The 21,422-nt window shown below is 39.6% G+C and overlaps 1 protein-coding gene across 3 annotated transcripts in view; it reads left to right on the top strand.

Annotated features, from left to right (window-relative positions):
* LOC117216803 (LIM domain-binding protein 2) overlaps positions 1 to 21,422 on the top strand; it is a 75,285-nt gene that overhangs the window by 34,269 nt on the left and 19,594 nt on the right. For 2 of the 3 annotated variants that reach the window (XM_033463843.1, XM_033463841.1), the window contains exon 2: positions 13,028 to 13,121. In XM_033463843.1, the coding sequence (XP_033319734.1) occupies positions 13,028 to 13,121 (94 nt within the window). The remainder of the gene's footprint in view (positions 1 to 13,027; positions 13,122 to 21,422) is intronic. The other variant, XM_033463842.1, reaches the window with a different exon arrangement.

Genomic DNA, 21,422 nt, shown 5'->3' with positions numbered 1-21,422 from the left:
TGAGATGGAAAGTTGAACGGTGACACGGTGCAACAATACGAGCTGGATCGCCACGGGCTGTCTTCTGCGTGGTCAGATACAAGTGACGTTAATGCGCAATAAATTAGCGACCTCCCACGCGGTTTATGAACAACGCTCTTCACGTCTCGGTCTAACTACGTTTTTGCATCGCGTCTTAGATTCACGAAAAAGTCATGAATTTCACGAATAAGTTTCATGTTCTTTCCTTTCCTGCATCCAGTACGATTTTCAGCGGTTCTTGATCTGTGCAGAAAGTCATTGACCTTTTCCACTTGTGATATCGTGAAATTTTCTAGGACGATTATAGCGGATTAATGAATCTGCTTAAAGATTTTCCTATGAAGAATTTTTGATAGACTTGCGTATATCTATTCATAACATCTTCGAAATCTGCAGGTATTGATCCAATAGTATTCTGCGGTGCATAGTTTCGTTGAGATCGAAGAGAAACCAGAAATTGGGAATGGCGTCGAGTACAATTTTCGCGGGTCGATCGATTGGATCTCCCTAAATCACTAAGAGGCACCGAATAAACCTGATCGTAGGAGGTATGGGAGCTGCAGCTTTCAGACTTGCTTCGTAAACCGGTATAAGCGTTCCAGTCCTGTGAACAACGATGGACCGTGACACTACGGATTTATCGTGCCGTCATTTCCGTGTAAATAGTCCCAACACGACGCCATAATGATGTCCTTTCGTTCAACTTCGGATCAATCTTCGAATTACTTCGAAATTTACGTTCTTTGTGATGTGTAGGAAAAATTTATATTCTTTACGATCGTACGACTTTAGATATATATTTTCTTTTTAATCGTACAACATGTACAAAAGTCATACGTAGTAATTTTTTCATTGAAAATTTGCCGAGCGTGCGTAGGAGTTCAAGGCGGATAACGACTAGGAAACGACTCTTTCGCGGGGTAAAAACAAACGTCGTTTTGTATAATGCTGTTCGAACGAGTGTAACTATTAAAGTTTGGCCTCATTCCAGTTGCAAAAGATCTTACGAGTGACGAGATAACTCATCCTTCTTCGCTCAACAGATAGCTGTTTAGCTTGGAACCTGCAACGTCAGACTTCACCGACAATTCCTTTCCCTTACCATTTCGAATAAAAATTATATACGAATTATAGGAAAAAATATAAAGAGAAAAACGTGTGAACAATCGCCGACAAGAATCTTAGTTGCGTTGACTGAAGAATCTTTAGATACAGTGAGCGTTGAAAATTGCGAGAAACGAATGAAGCCAGTAAAGGCCAAAGGAATAGAGGAAACAGTAAAGAATCAGAAACGAGGAGTAGATGACACGAAAGAGGGTAAATGATCGACGCTGGACTCTCGAGTTTTCTTTTCTTTTTTTCTTTCGTGTTGAGTACGCGTCGAAAACCGGTTCCTTGGATTCGTGTAACATCTTCGAGTCCAGTAATCCCACGGCAATTTGACTGGAACAGATGTGTCATCGTTTTGTAATGTTCATGTTCTTAGGTTGGACGATCTTTTCTGGCGAGAGATAAAACGACGATCACCGAAATCGAATTTCGCAGGAAGAAAAATTTACGGTGTTTCATCTGGAGTTTTTCGTCCGGTTGATCTTTTCGTTATCGTCTGGTGTTAATTATCAGCTTTTGCGGTGTGCCTTTTGGACTCTCATTACCAGGAGACATGCACCGCTAATTGATACCCGCAATCATTAGGGTCAGAGGCCAGGCGGAACAAACCAGTGACCATACTTCGTAGTTTGGTCAATTTTACTTCTTTTTTCCGCGTCTAAATAAATGTAAATAAAGACGTAATTCCTCGTATCTTTGAGTCTCTGCGCTTCCAATTTGAATTTGATTATCCAGGATGTTCATCAGAATCTCTAACACTGAGGATACCAAGGATGTTTTTGTTTCTGCAATTGTAAAGAAATATGCAGATGCTTTCTACAAAATTGTTATTAACTTTTAATCGGGCAGAAATTCCTTTCATCGATCGACCTCGCAAATTGAAAGCTACAGAAAAGCGATGATGTCGTAAGCTGTATATTTTAAATTTACTTTAGGATTTACTACTATTATGCTTAATTGTTTTCTCGCGAGTATGAATGAACTTATAGATGTAAATCATTCGTTTCTTTAAGATCGAACATTCATCACGAGCTCGTGCAACGAAATTAAGGAATTGACAAAAATTGGAGTTGATCGGTTTGACTTCTGAGAGGTTCGTATATAAATCGATTTATCCAAACGAGTTTCTTTTCACTCCGATAAAAGTCTGGTATTGTAGAAATCGGTCGAACGACGCGTGCACGATGGAGTCTTGGAATGACTGTTCAACACGGCGGATGATAAATAGCCGGCGATTCGACGCAGCGTCTCGTAGCTCGTCTCCGAACGTCGTCCTTGCGTCACAGTGACGAAACGCCTAATAATAAATCGCCTCGGCGAAAGAAAACCGACGAACAAGCGCCCTTTATTTCGCTGGTTTGTTCGTCGTCGATTTCTAACCGTGTGGCGTATCACGGTGAAAGCAGCGGCGCTCGCGCGCGTTCCTAATACAAAGCGGTCCCGCGAACGTTTGTTCGTTCCGTATCGATGGCGAAATGAGAATCTTTTCTTTCTATTCTCGACGCCGTTTCGCCTGGCCTGGTCTGCCTCTCTGGCCGATTTCGTCATAGAGAACGGCGAAACGCCACATGCTAGCTCGTCGATACACAATCCGCGTGAAAACGATCTGCGTTTTCTGCGAATAAATAAATCGATCCTGAGCTGGTCTCCCCTGTTCTACCTCCAATTCCCTCGACTTTTCAACAAATACGACGAATTTCCTTCTGATCACGACTTTGCTCGATTTTTGATACGATCCTCCATCATCTTCACTACCTCTGGAATTTTTCTCCCCTTATTTTGTCATCGACTCTACTCCTAATGGCAAGAAAATTAAGGCTGTATTTCCGAAATAGATTAAGCTGAAAGATAGATGCTACAGGGAGAGATGGTGGACTTGAATCTTCGTTTCAGGAATTCACATCCGTTTGTATGATACATAGGTCCCTGTATACCATAGATTTTTGCTGATATCGGATACTGCTTGGTATATGTCCGAGAGGGACGACCTATGTGTGTGTGTGCGCGCGCTAAATTCAAAGACCAAAAATATACCATTCGAAGGAATATCCAAGATTAGAAAAATTTGTAGCATCGATCGGTAAACGTGAGGTGGCGCTTAATCCAAAACAAGATCCCACGAACTAGCAACGAGTTGATTACATGTAGAAACTCGTTCGAGAGAATGAAGTAACAGTCGAGTCAGCGACTGGCATCAGCCCCTTATACTTTTGTCGCTAGCGTAGCAGTAATCGCACGGTCGCACCGGCGATTTATCGTTGCCCGTGATCACGAAACTTTATCGTCGATATCGTTCTCTTCCTCTTATCGACCTCTGTCGGAGTTCCCTTGATCCTTTCCATGTATATTCTTGTCGCTACCGGTCCTGTCCCGCTGCTGACACGAGCAATTGAATATCAAAACCGTAAGAAGAACACACAGCCTTGATCGAGGTTGTCTCTCTCGTTCGAAGTTCGTGTCGTTGTTCGAAGTTCAGCCGTGGGAACAGAAAGCGATCCGGCTTGTTAAGCGAACCGGAGAAAACCGCGCGCGTTGCCCGCCGCGATGTGTGCCAACCATAAAAGAGCAATAATCAGCGTGCCACGCCGGTTCGCGTCGAACTCGGCCAGTGGCCATTGCTGGAAAAGTGAACGGTGTGCGCCTCACTCTGACGAAATCCTGATCACCGTCCGGGAAACAGAGCTAGCACGCTCTTTCTTTCTCGTCTCTACTCTCCTATTATCCCTTTATGCATCGTCATATATTTGTGTGTATACTTGCACGAACTTTTGCATTGCGCAACTAACACGTTGACTGTTACGCGAATTTGGTATATCTCGCTCTGTCAGCCAGATTACATTGAAATATATCGTAGCATAATATTTAATTTTTGACAAATATACAAATTTCCATCTGGAGTCTTTCGCCTAGCTTCCAAACTAATTATCAGTAGCATTTTTAACGCTTTACCGACCGATAGCCGATTAATCAGTTTTTTGTCACTGACGCTCACCGACCGATAGCGTATTAATCGGCTGTTTGTCGCCGACAATCTTTCTCATTATTTGAGCAGTAATTTGTTATTTAGTACTAAGATACCTTGCTCAGTTGCGTCAGTTGCGTTGCTTTGTAAGCTCCCACAGTTTTATACCAATTTGAAAAACGTACCGTTCGCGATGAAGAAAAAGAATGATATTGGAGAGTCTAAACCGAAACAGAGCCGGCGTCAGAGAGAATCTGCGCCCGAGATGCCGGTCGGACGTGCGTATGTTGTTGAATCGCTAGCGGTCGGTGAAGTGTTAAAAATATTTTTGTATCGTATTACTCTTTTATAGTGTATTAGAAAATGTATGCTGTTGTTTGTAGGAAAAGGAGCGCCAAGAGGTTGCTTCTATGAAATTTTTGTTAAACAATGACGCAAACATTACCTGAAGATTCTTTGTGATTAGGTAGGAATTTCACTGCTGCTTTGTCAAACATATAACGCTAAAGTTATTCAAACGTAATGAAACTACAGTGCACATTTAAATTCTTATGTGTATCATTTGTTCTACAGTTTGCCCAGTTACCTTTTTACATACCAATAATTAAATTATCAAGGCTGTTCGAACATTTCGTGACATACGTGAACGACGAATTCTTGCGAAATCTTGTCAAAGTAGTCAAAAACAGGAGATAAGTAGCTATCTTCTGGCAGAGGAGGATCGAGAAAGTCAATTATCGTCGAACGTATCGCCACATCTTTCCTTTTGTCTCGTTCAATGAAATTATAGTTTCAATTATCGGTACGATTACTTGGCTCACGTTTGGGATCGATAAATACCTGTATCTACGTTCTTATCAGGTTTAGACGTTACGTAACAACGTGCGCCGATAAGCCGAACCTTGCGTTCTTCGTTCCAATTCCATGTAAGGAACTGTAGTATAGTGTTATATTTGGTATCTTATGTATTCCTGACCAGTCATAAGGAATATATTGTACACGTACAGTGGCTTACAAATGTATTAAACACTCGTCACCGAAAATTTGTTTGACGAGATAAATCTCGTTTGAAGGATTAATTAACGAAAGGCGGGTTTAATCAGTTCGATTTTCAAGAGTTTTAATTACAGAAACACAGAAGTATCGAGCAAGAAAGCTGTAACTGGGATGGGATTTAAAATTGTAACTATTGTGGACGAAGTTTGAACAACGGAAATTTGAAATAGAGAGCAGAACGGGGCAAGGAATGTCTCTATAAAAACGGAAGGAAGATCGTTACTTTAGGATTTATTGGCTCGTAGTTTTTATTGGAGAACAGCACACGCGCAGTTGGAAAAAAACGGTCTAAATGGATAAAACATATCCCGTGCTCACGCGGAACTATCGCAAATTGAACGGCAATTTATCCAGAAATTGTCAACGTTCACGATGTAAAATTTTCGTTACTCGAACACCTAATCTTTTTTATTTCCTTTTCGAGATAATGACTGGTAAGAACTTTATCATTAGATATTTCGAACATGTATTTCAAGTGTCACAAAACTCGAGCAAAATTGTCACGAAAAGCGAAAATTTATATGCTGGATTTTTCTAATTTCTTGTTGAGGTGCACAGGCTCAGAAAGACGACATAAATAGTAGTAAATTCTAGGATATACTTAAAAAGAACAGAATTCACAACATCATCACTTTCCTTTCCCGTTTATAGAGCTGATTAGTGTGGTTTTTTAATGTCTTAATGACGATGTAAGAGTATAATGATAATTACTTCAGGAAATTATTGTAATTTGTCGGATCAGTGTCAAGATCAGCTATCGGTCGATTAATTCTCTTCGTTCTTTTACCACGCGAAAGACTCATATTCTGATGTAATCTCGTATAAAATGATCGCAATCGATATTCTTTGAGTAGATGAAAGCTCGATATCGAGACACTGGACTAGAATATCTTGTCGGCGAGGCTCGATGGAGCGGCACGAAAAATCTCAATCTAGGCCGCCAAGTTTCCACGTGCTCGCCACTTTTCGTTCATCCCCTCTCGTAGTCACGCTCCCATAAGAACGCTCATCCCCTGGGTACGCACATTCACACCACTGCCTTTCTATAACGTTTTGAGACGATTTTATCACTGATCTTTTGTCATATGGTACACTTTCAATCCACTGGAATCAAATAATTTTATACTCACGCTAAACTCATCGAAATATTAAACAATTACAGACATTCGGATGCAATAACGAATATTTTGATAGAAAAATAATGAAACTTTCTGTATGACTAGTAGTATTAATGAAAAACGGAATTATTAAAACATACACAGTTGGTCAATTTTTATGCAACATATTTACTCACGGTATTATCACTCACTGAATTTCTAACAATGAAAGAAATCTTAGTAGTACCACAAATCCTTTATTTTCTAGATTCTAGATCACAACTTCCTCTTAACTTGGTTTTCACAATCTCCTTATAAGAACTTTCCAAAAGTACAATGAATTTCCTGCAACTTCTTATTCTCCGAGATAAAAAACGTCATCTTAAAGACCGTCATTTTCCATACGTTACATTCAGAAAGTGACCAATCAAGTGAACGTTCTAAAGAATCAAGACATTCAATATCACTTTAAGCACGAAGAAAACGTGTACTCACTGTAGGAAATGGTGTATTACTTCCCAAGGGAACTATATACTTTGAAAATCTCTTTGCTTCTTCAAAACCTAACACGCAGGAAAACATTTCTGAACGTACTGCCATTACTTTCGAATCAAACTTAGTTGCACATGTGCCTGGACACATTGTTTTTTAGTTATGGCGCCTCCGAATAATATTCGAACTTCGGAGTGTAACCTGTCTGTGAGTAAATCGTTCGGAAACTCGCGAGACAGGAATATTCGGATGTCCATCGGTAGTCGTAACCAGTATACGTGTGTATGTGTGCGCGCGCGATTCTTCTATATATAGAGTTCGAAAGGGGGGCTGGCATGACTCCCCAAGCATTGATCGCAGTGCCACCCCATGAGCAACCCCTAATAACACCCTCTTCCTCCCTCCGTGGCAGACTCACCCTCGGCAGCCACCCTCCGGTCTGAACTGCGCCCTTTGCTAACCCAATCTGAGACCCGTGCAAGCAACGGCTCTCAACTGGCGGTTCCTGGACGTCGTTTCTACGGCCAGCTGGCCGGTCAGCTGATTCCTGCCGGCGTGCCGGGACGCCCATTAGCCGCGCCAACTAAACCTATTAACTCTCACGACCTGATAACGACCGCACCCCGCCGCAACTCCATCGAAAATCCCGCGACGACGATGTCGCGAATACCTGGCTGCTCGTTCGTGCCCGTTCGCGTTTCTGCCCTCAAGTTTTACTGGATACAGAGGGTGGAGCGGTGAATTGGGACATGTCCGATCGGGGAGTTGTAAACGGTTGGAAATGGATGAATGGTTTTGTGAGTGTCTCGTGTGTCGATGCATCGGATGGAGGAGGTTTTGTTGGTTTACTGTTGACTGCGTTGAAGGTTGCACTGATTTCTTCGTTAGTTTCTACCTCGAAGAGTAGTTTCGAATATGCTTCGTTGTAATTAATATGTAATTGAAAGACTAGGTGTTTAGGTATCCGAGATGGAGAATATGAACAATGGAAAATATCCCAAAGAGAGAATAGAAAATATTTTAGATATTTCTCTATGCATCTTTATATCTTCAAAATTCGACTAAATGCATAAAAAAATGCATACTCCACTCGTTCCAACATTTCTCTAATAAGACAATCCATCGCTCTCTTATACATCGTATTTCTCAGGAAATTCTAGGAAATACAAATTTGCATAAGCGTCCTTAGTCTAGTAATTAGATTCATCTATTACCGCGTCCATATCTAACAAAGAAAAATGACCTGTCGCATACCGGGAACTGTCATGTACATTCTGATTTGCTCCGTATTAATAGATCAGGCCCCATATCGTATACACATATACAAATTGATCTTTCATGTAAAAGACGACAGATTCTTTACTACGCGTAATGTTTAAATTCACCGTGACGCGACGTACGTGTTTTGGTCATATAAAGAAATTCTCTTACTTTGGCATGCTTGTGTCTCAAAGAAGGTTTCCTCTGATTCAGGCTGGAAACTGTGACACGCGCGCGACTAAAAGTTTTTCATTGAACGGATTGGTCCCGTATCGGGGGAACGATCTGTCACGATCGTTGGCCGGAGAGAAGAGGAAAAAATTCCGGGGAGCGAGCGAACGAAGCGAGCTGCCGGTGTGCCGTGCGACGAATTAATTAGTTCGATCGTGGCGGGCACGTCTTGAATGAGAGAGAACTGGTGCGCTCCACGCGAGCCGGTTTCGGATTATTGCACGCCTCTACACCGCCGCGTACGTGCCTCACGTGAAATTACGTTGTCGGCTAAATTAGCGCGTTTCGATTCTGTTTTATGCCGTGCTGCGAGCTGAATCTGTCAACGAGTTCTCAGTGTGCTGCCTGTTAAAAGAATCCATTACTCTGAAATCACTGTCTTTTGTATTCTCTTTTTTCCTGTAATACCTCGATAGAACATGGATCGAAAATTTCTGGATCGTTCGGTTGATTCTTGAGCTATACGACTTCAGTTTTACACGACTTCTTTTTTTGTTTCCTTAGAAAGAATGAGTTTCTAGTATCCGTGCTGTTAAAAGAATCTATTACGTTGAAATTGTAAAGTTCTGTATTATTTTTTTTCTATTTTGACAAAAATTTCATTGATATATGAGTGTAAAATCAATGACCTATATTTTTGAAGGTATAGAGATTTCGTGACGCGATGTAAATAAAATTTAAAAATACACGGCAAAAAATAATACGGTGATTGAGTTGAGCTTCGACCTATCGGTAACCGCATGTCTTTTATTATTAACCCCTCGTTTATTTATAAATAAATACATAACCTAACACTTTTTAATATACGATCGATGTGTATTCGCACAGCTCGGATTAAAAAAAGCTGGGTAATTATAAACGAGCGTGTGTTAACCTTTCTTAACCTTACACTTTATCCTTAACCATTTCTCCTTCAGAAACCTGAAGTAATTTCATGGAAGAAAAAGGAAGAAGAATAGAGATATATATCTTTACGATTGTTCGCGATCCAGATGAATCAGAGACTCGAGTGGGACGAGAAATTTGTCGAGCGCGTCCCTGGTGAACCGTGCGCGACAGTAGGTTAGCCTTGCAACCCTTGAGCCTCGACCCTTCTGTGGTAAATTCACCCTGCTGTGTGTACACACACGTATACACGTATGAGAGGCTGTGACGTGTCGTCAAGTCCCACGGCGGCGATTCTCCGGAGACTGCAAAGGCCAAGTTCTTTCTGGCACGATCGATCTTCGCACCGGCATTCAGCATCATCGTGTATCGTGCCTTGTTCGTGTCTCACTGGAACTTCGCCACTCTGTACCCTGTGCCCGATTTCGGATATTTATCGCTCGTTTTACTCTTTCCGCCAATCCACTCTCTAAAGAAGGAATTATTTTTGTCAAGGTCTGTTTGTTTTCTTAACACCATGGAATTTGATTCGAACGATCCTGTTTATTGTAAATCATCCCCTGTGATGGCGAGTGGATAAATAGGGTAACGGTTATTTGTGTAAATTTAGCTAATTGTATTATGAAAAGTTTTATTTCTCTCTTTTTTTCTGTAATATAAGATCATAAGAATTAGAGGATCGTCAGTTTTTTCTGCAACGTAGCGCTATAAATTCTTTTCTGTTGAGGTTATTGGATGTATGAACAGAGGCACGCGTGGATAAATTGTAAAGTAGAAAATATATTTTAATACAGAAGCGTAAGTACAAGTAGGAATATAATTTGAGCTGGTTCAGATCCGCACGCTAGCAGTGTTACCGTATAACTGAAAACCCCGAAGCCATCGTCATCTGTTTACTGTCTATGGTCTGCCTTCGTCCCAGTCTATTGTCTATACGCTGTCGATAGCTCCAGTGCTTGAGAAAACTAAAAAGACCAGATGTAGAGTTTTCTTAGAAGTGGTGACCACTTCAACATTTTCTATACTGTAAAATTTTCTACAATATAGTACCATAAATTCTTCCCAAATCTTTGCCAAAATTCAAACTAAACTTCTACCAGAAGACAATGTGTGATCGTTAACACGTTAAAAACATAAGATCTTCGTGGCGATGAAATGTCGAGGAAGTTAAAGTCGAGATGAAATCAGGTGACCGAATTATTTGATCGCGATGCGCTTCGATGTGTATTGCGGCTAACACGTGTAACTTTAGCGAGCGCGTGAACAGCGTTAATGGAGCGGTGCCGATATTAAAATCGATAACAATTCCGGAGAACGGTGGCCCGCTTGTCAGTAGCCCGCCGCCAGTCAGTCGAACGCTAATATTTTGATGCCACCAATCAATTGTCCGTATTACGAGCGGGCATTACAGCGCAAATTCAATTTCCAAGAATTAGTCTGTCGTTTCGCGGTGCTTTCCAATGCGCTATTGGCCGGCCAACGTTTTATGGAAAACCGATAAGATTCGCGTTTTGTGCTCAGAAACCCCTAAAACTAGATAGATCGTATATATGTATACAAGCTCACAAAAATATTATCTAGTACGTTAAACACAAAAGTATTTAAACGGTCAATTGTCCATTATATTAACAAGCCTCGATATTCAATGGGACCATCTTTAAATTATATTATGTTATACTTAAAGCGATCATTCGTATTGCAAATTAATCTTTTACCAAGTAGATATTATAACTTCTATATGCATTTTTAAATTATACATTTTTATATAACACATCAATATGTGTTACAATTGTTACATAAAAGTTTTCTATGGTAAATGTTCAAGTACTTCCGTGGGATAATGTGCATGTATCTTGGTTTTCGATAATTATCAGGATTCAAGGGGAAAAGATTTTATATATGCTAATGACTACGTTGAATCGCGATCAGCGTGTACAGCAACCTTTGGAAAGATACTTCGTAGTCGTAAAGTTTCGACGAAGTTTAGACGATCACGAGCAACAAGACGCAACACAGAGAGTCGGTTCGCACTGACACAAGGGTGATCGATATCAGTGTAGCCAGTCGATTCGTGACCCTCGAAACACGCTGTTATCGCTGCTACAGTGCAACGGTCTTTCCTTTGTACAATCAACTCTTATATTCAATTAGAACTTTGCGTCTGATATGAGCACACATATATTCGTCTATGTTGCAACATCTAACCATGAATTTATTACTTTGCGAATATCTGAACGACGAAACGTTCTTCCTTGCAAGATCGATGTTTTCTCCTCGAAATCGGTTAACTTTTTCGCCACGAATTTTTCTTTTAACAGCGATCACGCTAGTATAATAATATAGACTACAAATTACATCAATCTCTTTACCTATGTTTTTTCATTTTTTCCTCGTGTTTCTATCTCTTCAAATATTTGTTTTCGGGATACTTTATTGATAGAAAGCGTGGAATATGCGAAAGGTGACAAAATTGTATCGAATATTAAAATTAATTATTTAAAAACTTTCCATATTTTATAGAAAGAGAAGGATAGGGTTAAGTATAGTTTTTAAAATTGAATGCATAATCTCATTTATCATAGAATCATACGTACCAGTAGATTTCAGTGAAATTATAATAAGTTATGGATCTTTTTAAAAGTTTTATCGGCTATTATTCTATAATGATTTCGTTAATCGTGCCAGTTAACCGAAGTTTCTTCAAAAGAATTAGTTTTGTAAACTGACAGCGCGTATCGAGATTTTAGTCCCGGTTTGAACGATCGCGGCACTAACAGGTGTTTGACACGCGTGCAGATCCAAGCAACCGAAAGACATGCACGAGCTTATTAAATTTGATTTACGCTGTTAGTTCGGTCACGATAGGCATGATCATGGATGCTATTCCGGGTTGCACGGTCGTTACAATTTTTTTTCAAATACTAACAGAATAATGAACGATTCAGTAGCACGTATACCTTTTCTCGTGTGTGGACATTTTTATTCTGTTTATATTAAAATATATAAACTAATGATAAATCGATGCTCAAAAGATATTCTTGTGAATTCAATACATGTATATCACACGAAACTAAAATCGCTTATCAGTAATATATTAAAATTAAACATACAATTTGTCCAACTATTAGTAGCTTTAAATATTATTGCTAAAATTAATCTTCATAGACTCTGTATTAATTTTGAAGAATCTTTTCTATCCTATCTATTGTTAGACGCACAAACGAACTAAAAATAATGAACTGCTCCCTAACATTTAACGCTTACAGTTATCGATCTTTTTAGTGTATATTAACTTTAAAAGACAAATTTTATCGTATATCGTTACAATATTCTGCCATAGCTCTAATAATAAAACAATCTAATTAAATTACTTTTTATAAAAACAAGCAAGTGTCCACGTTCTTTTGATCGATAATTTAAATCTCCCGCCTTAGCGCTACACTCAAAGTTCGAATGAAGCGATCAAGTTCGACGAACTTTCAGTGAAACATGATCGACGCGTGTCTCTGCTGTCTGTACGAAGTTTCGTGCTGAAACCACGTCATAGTTGCGTCTTAACGTAGTCCCAATTAGACGAGCGACCGTAGGTCCGTTCGATGCGATTAGTCGGGACTATTGGAAATCGGTTTCGAGGAGAACTCAGTATTCTTTTAGTCGGAATAACCGGGAAATAGAGTATGTGTGTTCGCGATTGTTGATCCCCCCTCGGTGAAAGTCGTAAGTTTGGTGGGCCGCGAATCTGTGCCACGTTCGACGTGTTTCGTCGATTCATTGGGCCGCTTCAGGCGGCTTACGAAAGTCCGACGATGCATGTTGAACTCCCTTCGGTCCACATGCATGCGACACGCGACCCACACCAGAGAACACACTGTACACAGCACACCTAACATGACCGATCGGTCTGATCTGACAGATCGTTGCCTGTCCCCAGGAGGCATACTCCGTACTTTGGCCAGCCGGACTACAGGCTCTACGAGTTGAACAAGAGGTTACAGCAGCGTACAGAGGTGAGTTTATTCTTTCTACCTTTTACTCTAATTTATTTATCTTGCAGCTGTAATTATAAGACTCGCCCCATTGAACGGTCACGTTTCGTAAATTTATAACGAGACCACTGTTCATGAGTATTGGAACGAAATATTTTTTGTATACTATCGTACTATTTATTCCTACTGTAAAAGTTAAAAATAAGTAGATTACGAATTTTAGACTACGGCGAGAATGCAAAATTGCATAGAATGCGCATAATATGGAAAAATATGTAAAATATTCAAAGTACCGTGGGTAAAACAATTTTCTAGCGAGTTTATATCGTTTTAAACTATTCTCGAATTTGCATAAAAATCCTCAGTCTAATAATACACGAATACGCGATACCTTGCTGTTTGTAGCATTAGAAATACCAAATTAGCTAAAATGACTGGTTCCAGGATTTCTGTCTTAGCTATTATTAGAAATATATAGGAGGTCAAACGGGGGGTTTTCTAGAGACATTTCTAGTTTCGTGCATATTTCGTAGAGACAAAGAGTTCGCGTAAAGGTTAGGGAAGTTCATTAGTAGATACGGTAACCGATTAGACAGATGACTAGGTATTAACGGACGGGAAAACTATGCGGATGATTAATTGCTTTCCGTTTGTGCAACCTTGTTTCTGATCAGATTGAATTACGAACGAGCGGAGTACGCGTTCTAACATCGTACCTCGAGCGTGGTTTCCTTTTAGAAGCTGACACAATGATAGATCTATCTTGTTCGATCAATGTGTTTTTCTTTTCACCGTTTTTTTAATCCCATACATGGCAAAGAATAAAAAGAAGGAACATTTGTATTTTTATCGTATAAACTTCGACTGAGATTGGTTTGTCGAAACGACGAGCGTATTCATGATTTTAACCCTTAATGCTATCATAGATCGAAGTTCACTGCAATACGCAGTACGAATTTTACTTTAAAAGTGCCCATTAATTTGAGTAAATCAACGAAATTAAATCGTACTTGGAAATGTATTATAAATTCGTAGTCGGCTAATATTCCATGTACTAAATTGTCGAACCTTTTGATATGAAAGCTTCGAGCAATAAGCATACATCTGTCTTTTTCTCCCAATCAAAGATATTTTAAATATTGCAGCCGATATTGCTATTGCAAACTCTTCGATTAATAAAATTAAGCAAGTGGATTTCTGTTACTTTTTGTTATTCAATAGCAAATGAGAAATAGGAGAATTATTGCTTGCAGTAGTTGCGACGCTAAAACACGATTCGTACGAAGTGATAGCCTTTAAGGGGTAAATCGATGGAATTCGCGGAAACACGATGGGAGTCATACATGAATACGTGGCACGATTCCATGCATTATAAAATTTCCTGGCCCATACAACGCGGCTAGATAAACTTATTCTCCTTTCAGAGGTGCCTGATAATAGTGATAAGATACAATCCTCGTGAATCGTGGATTATCGTTGGCGCACATGTCTCGTTCCTGGACTATCGAGTTTTCCGTCGATTTCAGACAAGCTGGATTAATAGACTCTTTGTGGAGAGATCGCTCGACTTCATGCGATCTTCGCGGGCAATCGCCGTTTGGAATGTATCGAAGACGAATCGCGTCGTCGCTCTTCGCCCGCGATAGTCTATGGAAAGTTCGATAATCGATTAAATCATCGGCTTATTGCATCTTCGTCAATGGGAATTATATACGGTGTCCTATTATAAGCTAATCTGTTATTGGAAATATTTCGATCGAAATTTTCTTTCGGAAGTGAATCATGCCAGGATATAGGAAAGATGTTACTAGATGTTTTTAAATGGAATCATATAATTGTTAATACCTTAATACTTGTTATTTCCTGCTGAAAGGTATCAGTCTTAAAATAAATTACTAATTTGTTGTTTTTATTAATATCTTAATTTCAATGGCAATGATATTAATGTTGATTCTAATTTCAAAGTGGCACTAGTACAGTTCGTAGGATGCCTACGTTTTCTGATATCACAGATGAGATTTTTGTTCGAAGATGATAACAAATAACGAGATGAGTCGCGATATCATATATCACGTGTGATTTTATTGAAAAATTTTTCGAGTCAATTCAGCGTCTTTGGATACTTGATATTACACGAACATCTAAGCGAATTCGTTACGTTGGTTATGCAGCTTCACGAATTTTTGAACAAAGTAGCGTACGAAGTGGTATGGCTGAATTTGTCAAGCGGCTTTTTCTTCTATCCGGTATACTTTCCAAAATATTTCCGATAATGAATTAAAATCAGGCACTCTGTATCTGCTGATCTTGACAAAGTTAGGAGAAAAAGTTAGGGCGAGTAAAAACATGTGGAGACGCACGAAATTCTTCACGGGAGTGATATGAATCGAAGACTGGCTCCGAAGAAGTATCGAAACCACTTCGAATCGATTAACAACCCACGTCGAATTGATCACAGCGCATTTGTCGCGCTAAGAGGCACGCGAATGTTTTCCCGTCCTTCTTTTTGCGGTGAATCTCCAGGAGCCCCGTTTTTCTTTGGGCGAACAGTGATCAATGCGCCATTAGGACAAAGCACCGTGAAAAAAGAAGGAAGGAAAAGAGGCCGGGGTTAATGTGTCTTAATGAGCCACTGATACTTGAGCAGCGCGTTCATTAATCTCGGAGAACCAAACGGATACAACCGGTCTTCGCTTTCGAGATCTCGATATTATCGGTCCGTCACGTCGGTTTACGTTTGTCGCGTGGCAGCAATCAGCATAAAAACCTCGTTGCAATTAACCCCTTCGTTAGATTGAGCTGTCTACCTTTTTTTGCCGCTTTATACGTGTAAAAACGTGCGATGCTTGATCGCCGTTGAAAGTAAATTCAAATAGAATTAAGGTGCCTGTCGTCAGACTGTTTTTAGTCTGAATCTTGGCCTGAATATTCGTTATAAACCGAGCCCTCCAGCAACCAAACTGATCGACCGTCGATTAACTCCACTTTTTATGAATTTTTAATTTCATTACATAAATACACGATTAACATTCAGTCGCCAAGAAACGAATCAACTTCTTTTCATCCCTTTTCTCCTCACTTTCGTGCGTCTTTTCTACAATTATTATTAACATCCTTATTAAAATTATTATGATCTTATTTTCGATCTACTTTGTTTCATTTTTTAAATACCTTTACGAATCTTTCTATCGTCGTCTATCCAACTTCGAAGCGAGTAGTTCATTCGAACAAGCCACAAATATTAATTCCTCTGGATGATGCTCAATTTCGGCTATATGCTCCCGAAGTTCGTTTCGCTCCGTTCAGCTGTCTAATTCACGAGGAACCTAATTTCTCCTTTGTATACTCTACGACCTTGACCAGTCAGTATTGAATAAAATATCATCGTTGCTCGGTAGAGAGCATCGGTAGATGATGATCGAGTCGAGGAAAGTCATTAGTCACTCGAAAGCTCGATCATTATTAGCTGGCCGAGCATCAAGGCTATCCAAATGTTTATCTATCATTTATTAAGCCTGCGGATAATTTTGCTCGACTCTGGCCCACATACGCCCGTGCCGCTTCTCTTCTTCTAACTTCCCTTGATTTTCTTTTTTACTCACAATCCTTTTTTGGCCTCGCTCGGTTCTCTCCCCGCTAACTCTCTTCTTCTTTCTTCGCGTCATTCGTTCATCCAGCTGGTTGTTCACTCTCGGTCACTCATTCGCGAACTCGAGCAAACGACGTGGCGTGTCCCTGCCTCATAAATCATGTTTTCTCGCGTTATCGTCAGATCTCGAGCGTGTCAGCGTGCGTGTGCACGGTTCACCACTGTTTCTTCGCCGACTTCCGTCAGGCCCGTGCGAACCCTGGTCTGGCGCCCTACGTTTCATTCCTACAGCCACTCTCTCGTTTCTTGGCGATCCGTCCACGCATTTGTCACTCGGACATGCCCCTCCTGGGACCAACAATCTGCCAACGAAGGCGCATGGTGCATTACAACACTTCGACTTCTATTTTTCGTGATTTCATTAACCCATTAAGGATCGAGTAGTGTAATAACGTGAAAAATTTTACTGGAACGTTATTGAGAGAATATAAATTATTGTTTCGTCGGGGTACAAAAATCTATTAGAAATACACAAATTGGTGGCACGAAAGAAGTTCTATAATTTGAGGAAAATATATTTAATGATATTCCAAAATATATTCGTATAGCGCACATAATATATTTATAGGAATTTCAATGAATGTCCGAACACTTTCGCGATTCACTGTATATTCTGTGTAACAGTCGAGGATTCTCGAAAACGAAGAGATACTGGTGAAAATGTAAAGATCGAGATAAAGCGCGAGTGGATCTTTAGTCGAGCATCTGTTCGCGTACGTCACTGCGAAGTTTGCCGTAGTTTCGCCTACGTTGGGGTTAGATTCGTGTCGAGAGGGTGTCAGGGGGTTGGTTTGCACGGAGCGAGAAGGAGTGAGCCCGGTTGAGCCGGTAGAAACGAGGGAAAGGGCGTAGGACGCGGGGCGAATTAAAATCAGCATCTACGCTGACTCGGTTATTCTCTATCCTCTTTGTCCCGATTTTCTCCTTTTCCTACTAGGTTCCCTCAAGATAGAATATTCAGATTCACGAATGTTCACGCGAACAAATAACGAAGTATCGAAATCGTTCGATGTATTATGGCAAAAAATCGTTCGGCCTATCATCGGTTTCACCATTAATTCCATCTCAAATGTTTTGGACTCTGCGAGCTACGCTCCCATCGCACCGTGCTCTATCCGATTGCGCTATAAGCTTCTTTCAAGCTTATGTTTCGACGTTCGGAAACAGTAGATTTGAGAATTAATTTGTGAATGTCTTTAGACCATCAGGCGAATCGATACTAATTTTACTATTGCAACTATTTCATTAAAGAAAAATTCAAGCATACTGAAATATCCATTCAATAAATATATTAGCAACATTGTGGTACAGCAGAGCGAAGATTTGCAGTAAAAATAAAAGACGCGCTTTTGTTCATTTGATCGCTTACATTACTATTTATAGATTTAGAAGGAGAATAATTTTGTAAAAATACTTCGCTCTCTTTAAATACATGTTAGATGGTATTTACACTTTAGCGCGAAAGTCTTGGGACACCTCAATATCTAATTATTAAATTATGTATTTTAATTTTTACGTATGTTTGCGGTTTTACGATCATGGTTCTATCTAATGACAGCTCCAAAATCTGAAATGAATTATTCTATCACCTAGAACTTTCTTCGTCGTATCTTGAATAAAATTCACGTTCTTTTGTATTAAGATAACCTTCTTTCTTTCATTTTTGCATCTTAAAACTGGCTTACCATTTCAATTGGTTAATTCATTTTATTCGAAGGCTTTTTCAATTGAAACGTTGCATTTACACAAGCAATAGTTTGCGATATCCGCCGAATTCCGCCTCGATCTGGTAGTACGCGATATTATTTATTTACAATTACTCAACTATTGGCGTTTCACGTTGCTACGAATCAGCCTTATTTTTGTAACGGTGAGGTAAATTTCATCGGTTTTGATCAAATTTCTAATTAGCATCAGCCGAATTTCCAGTGAAATTCGATCGTCGAACTGGAGAATCGCGAAATAATTGCGAAATCCCAGCGCAACCTCGGCCAAGAGGTTTAGGTTGCGATTATTCGCAATTTTTTTTTTTTTTTTTTTGCTCCCCCTTCCATGACTGTGCGGAAGCTCTAATCTCAACATATAGAGAAATATTGCACGCATTCCGCTTCACCGTGTTGAAACTGCAGAGCATTTCTTTCCTGACCGAGCTTCGTCACGTTGCATGGAATAAAATTCGCCCAGGTCTTCCCTCTTCGTTAGCCACGTCAAAAATACCAGATTTGCCTTCTTTTTCTTAATTTTCCTGACAATAGAACATGCGTCTTTCGGTTTTTGGAAATTTATTTTAGTTTGCTTAAGCAATTATTCACATTTGGAAACGCTATTTTTTACGTAAACGACCTTTGAGGTAAAAAATATCTAATCAGTTAATAACTATAAACTCCTTGTAGGAATTGTAAAATATTTCATACGCATTTTGTTATAGTCTGAGAAAACACAGCGTAATTTTTGTTATCACATCTGACTCAGACGTAGAAATTTAAAAATATATTTTAAAAGCGTTCAACAAATGAAATATCGACTTTTTGATCCCTCTAAATGGAAATATTTTTACGATAGACAATGATATACACAAAATGAAACTTGCGAAGCGACTTCATCGACAGACAAGAAAAGATTTCCAACGACGATTTGTTCGAAGCGACCGGAAGTTGTACATGCTTTCTCCTTTCAATACTTTCTCGTGGCGTTATTTTCTTCACAAAGCTAAATTCGAGTACCTGTGCTCTTCGAACGGAATTCTATTTTTAATTACCCAAAACAAATGGTCTGCTATCATTCGTATCAACAAACCATTCTCTGTTACTGTATTTTTTTATCGATAATGCGTTGAGCTTAAAAGTTTTAATCACCGGTAAAAGCGTTCGTTATTTGGAAATTTTTAATAGAAAATCGCGTGTGCGCGCCGAGGAACTTTTGAACTTTTTCCATTGTAGCGCATGCCGAAGGAAATAAAACTAAATTCGATAAACGTCAGGTCCGGCGAACGAATAGCAAATTGAAACTGTAATTAAATAGAATCTCTCCCCCTCTACGCGCGGTATCCGGTGTATTTTTTGAAAATCCATATGCAAGTCGTTGCGTGTCGATTGATTGTTTAATTGCTTGTGGACAAAATTTATTTGTCGCTCCTGTCAAATAGATAATGTACGCTGTGTTGCGCAAGCTATTCATCGTCGTACAATTACCCCGACTGTAATTCTATTTGGAAGTATCATCTTGCAATTTTGCATGTATTACTTTATTTTAAAAATATCTCTATATTTTTATATTTTTTTCAACCGTGATAGTCAAGTCTCTTTACAATGCTAGCGAGATTTTAAAATGTTTCAATAAAAACTTCCTGTAAGTGTTTGTATACTTTTGCGAGCATTTCGCGGACGAAATAATTTTCGAACGATACCGTGACTGATCGAATTCCGATTATAATTGTAGAAATGCTGCAGATTTGTAATTTCGTGACATATCGTCGAGATCAGGACATCCATTTTCATCGGTGCACTTTGACGAATACGAAACACATTATCTGCCATAGGATACAATGCTTTTTCATCGTGACAGATGACATCTACATTCACCTTCGCGTGTTTCATACGCGGAAGTCGTTCCACTTCCCCACATTTTTTGTCCTCGCCAAAATAATCGTATTTCGTCAGGCTAGCGTGACCCCTCAAGACACGTCCAGCTAGCAAGAAAAATGATTTCGTCTATTTCGTAATAACAATTCCGCAGCAACTTTCATCTCGTTCGTCCAACAATATTTCGATATAATTAACGTATATATTTAATTAAAAAAAAGTAAATACATTTGTCAATTACATACTAGTTTGTTTTATATAAAACAACAAGAATTTAATAAGTATAATAGCGTAATTTTGATTTTACAATGATCAAACTGTATCAAGTCTGTCGAATCATAATTTGATTACAAATATCAAATGTTTTGTCAAGGATTCATTTCATCTGCAGCGATTCAATACGCGACGAGCAACATTATTGCGAAGGAAATTGTGAAAACTCGGGGATTTCACAATATTTCGCGATATTTCCTGTCGGACCTGATAATTTTTCCAAGGGGGCGGGAAAAAAGCACGCGTTGTAATATCGGGAAAAGCGAGGTGAAATTTTTAATAATGTCCAAGTCGTGGCTCGAAATTTCTAATTTGAAAACAAGCTCGGCCGCCACGGTAGCATTCGTATGGCGACTAAACATCACGGACGCCGGTATTCATCGTGAAAATCTATATTGCACAGGCCTGCAATTTTTTTTTACCTTTGCCGCGCCCGCGCTCTCTATCTCCGTCCTCGTTCCGGCGTCGCATCGAAACAGACGAAATCACGTAAATCTCCGATAATAAAGCTCTGATGAGAAATTCCATGCTCGATGACTCGTTTCGTGAAACACGGCGATCCTGCTGTGCGTCCCTTCAAACTTCGCATCGTGATGTTTCGTTGAATTCGCGAGAGCCTTCCAAACAAGCCGTATGTCCGTTGAACATCGCGCGGGAATTCTAATTTCGCAAATTTCACGCGATATCGAGAAGAAAATAGTAACAGGAGGGATAACCGGAATATTAATTCATCGTCGATAAAATTTTCAGGAAATGGAAAGCTTATGGAAGGCCCAACCATCCGTGAACCGTTCGTTATTTATTCTCATCGACTAATTG

This window comes from Bombus bifarius, unplaced genomic scaffold (assembly GCF_011952205.1).
Source record: "Bombus bifarius isolate JDL3187 unplaced genomic scaffold, Bbif_JDL3187 scf7180000007973, whole genome shotgun sequence".
In the NCBI taxonomy this organism is placed as follows: domain Eukaryota; kingdom Metazoa; phylum Arthropoda; class Insecta; order Hymenoptera; family Apidae; genus Bombus; species Bombus bifarius.
Note: the sequence above shows the minus strand (reverse complement) of the source record. Positions and strands in the feature narration are given on the sequence as shown.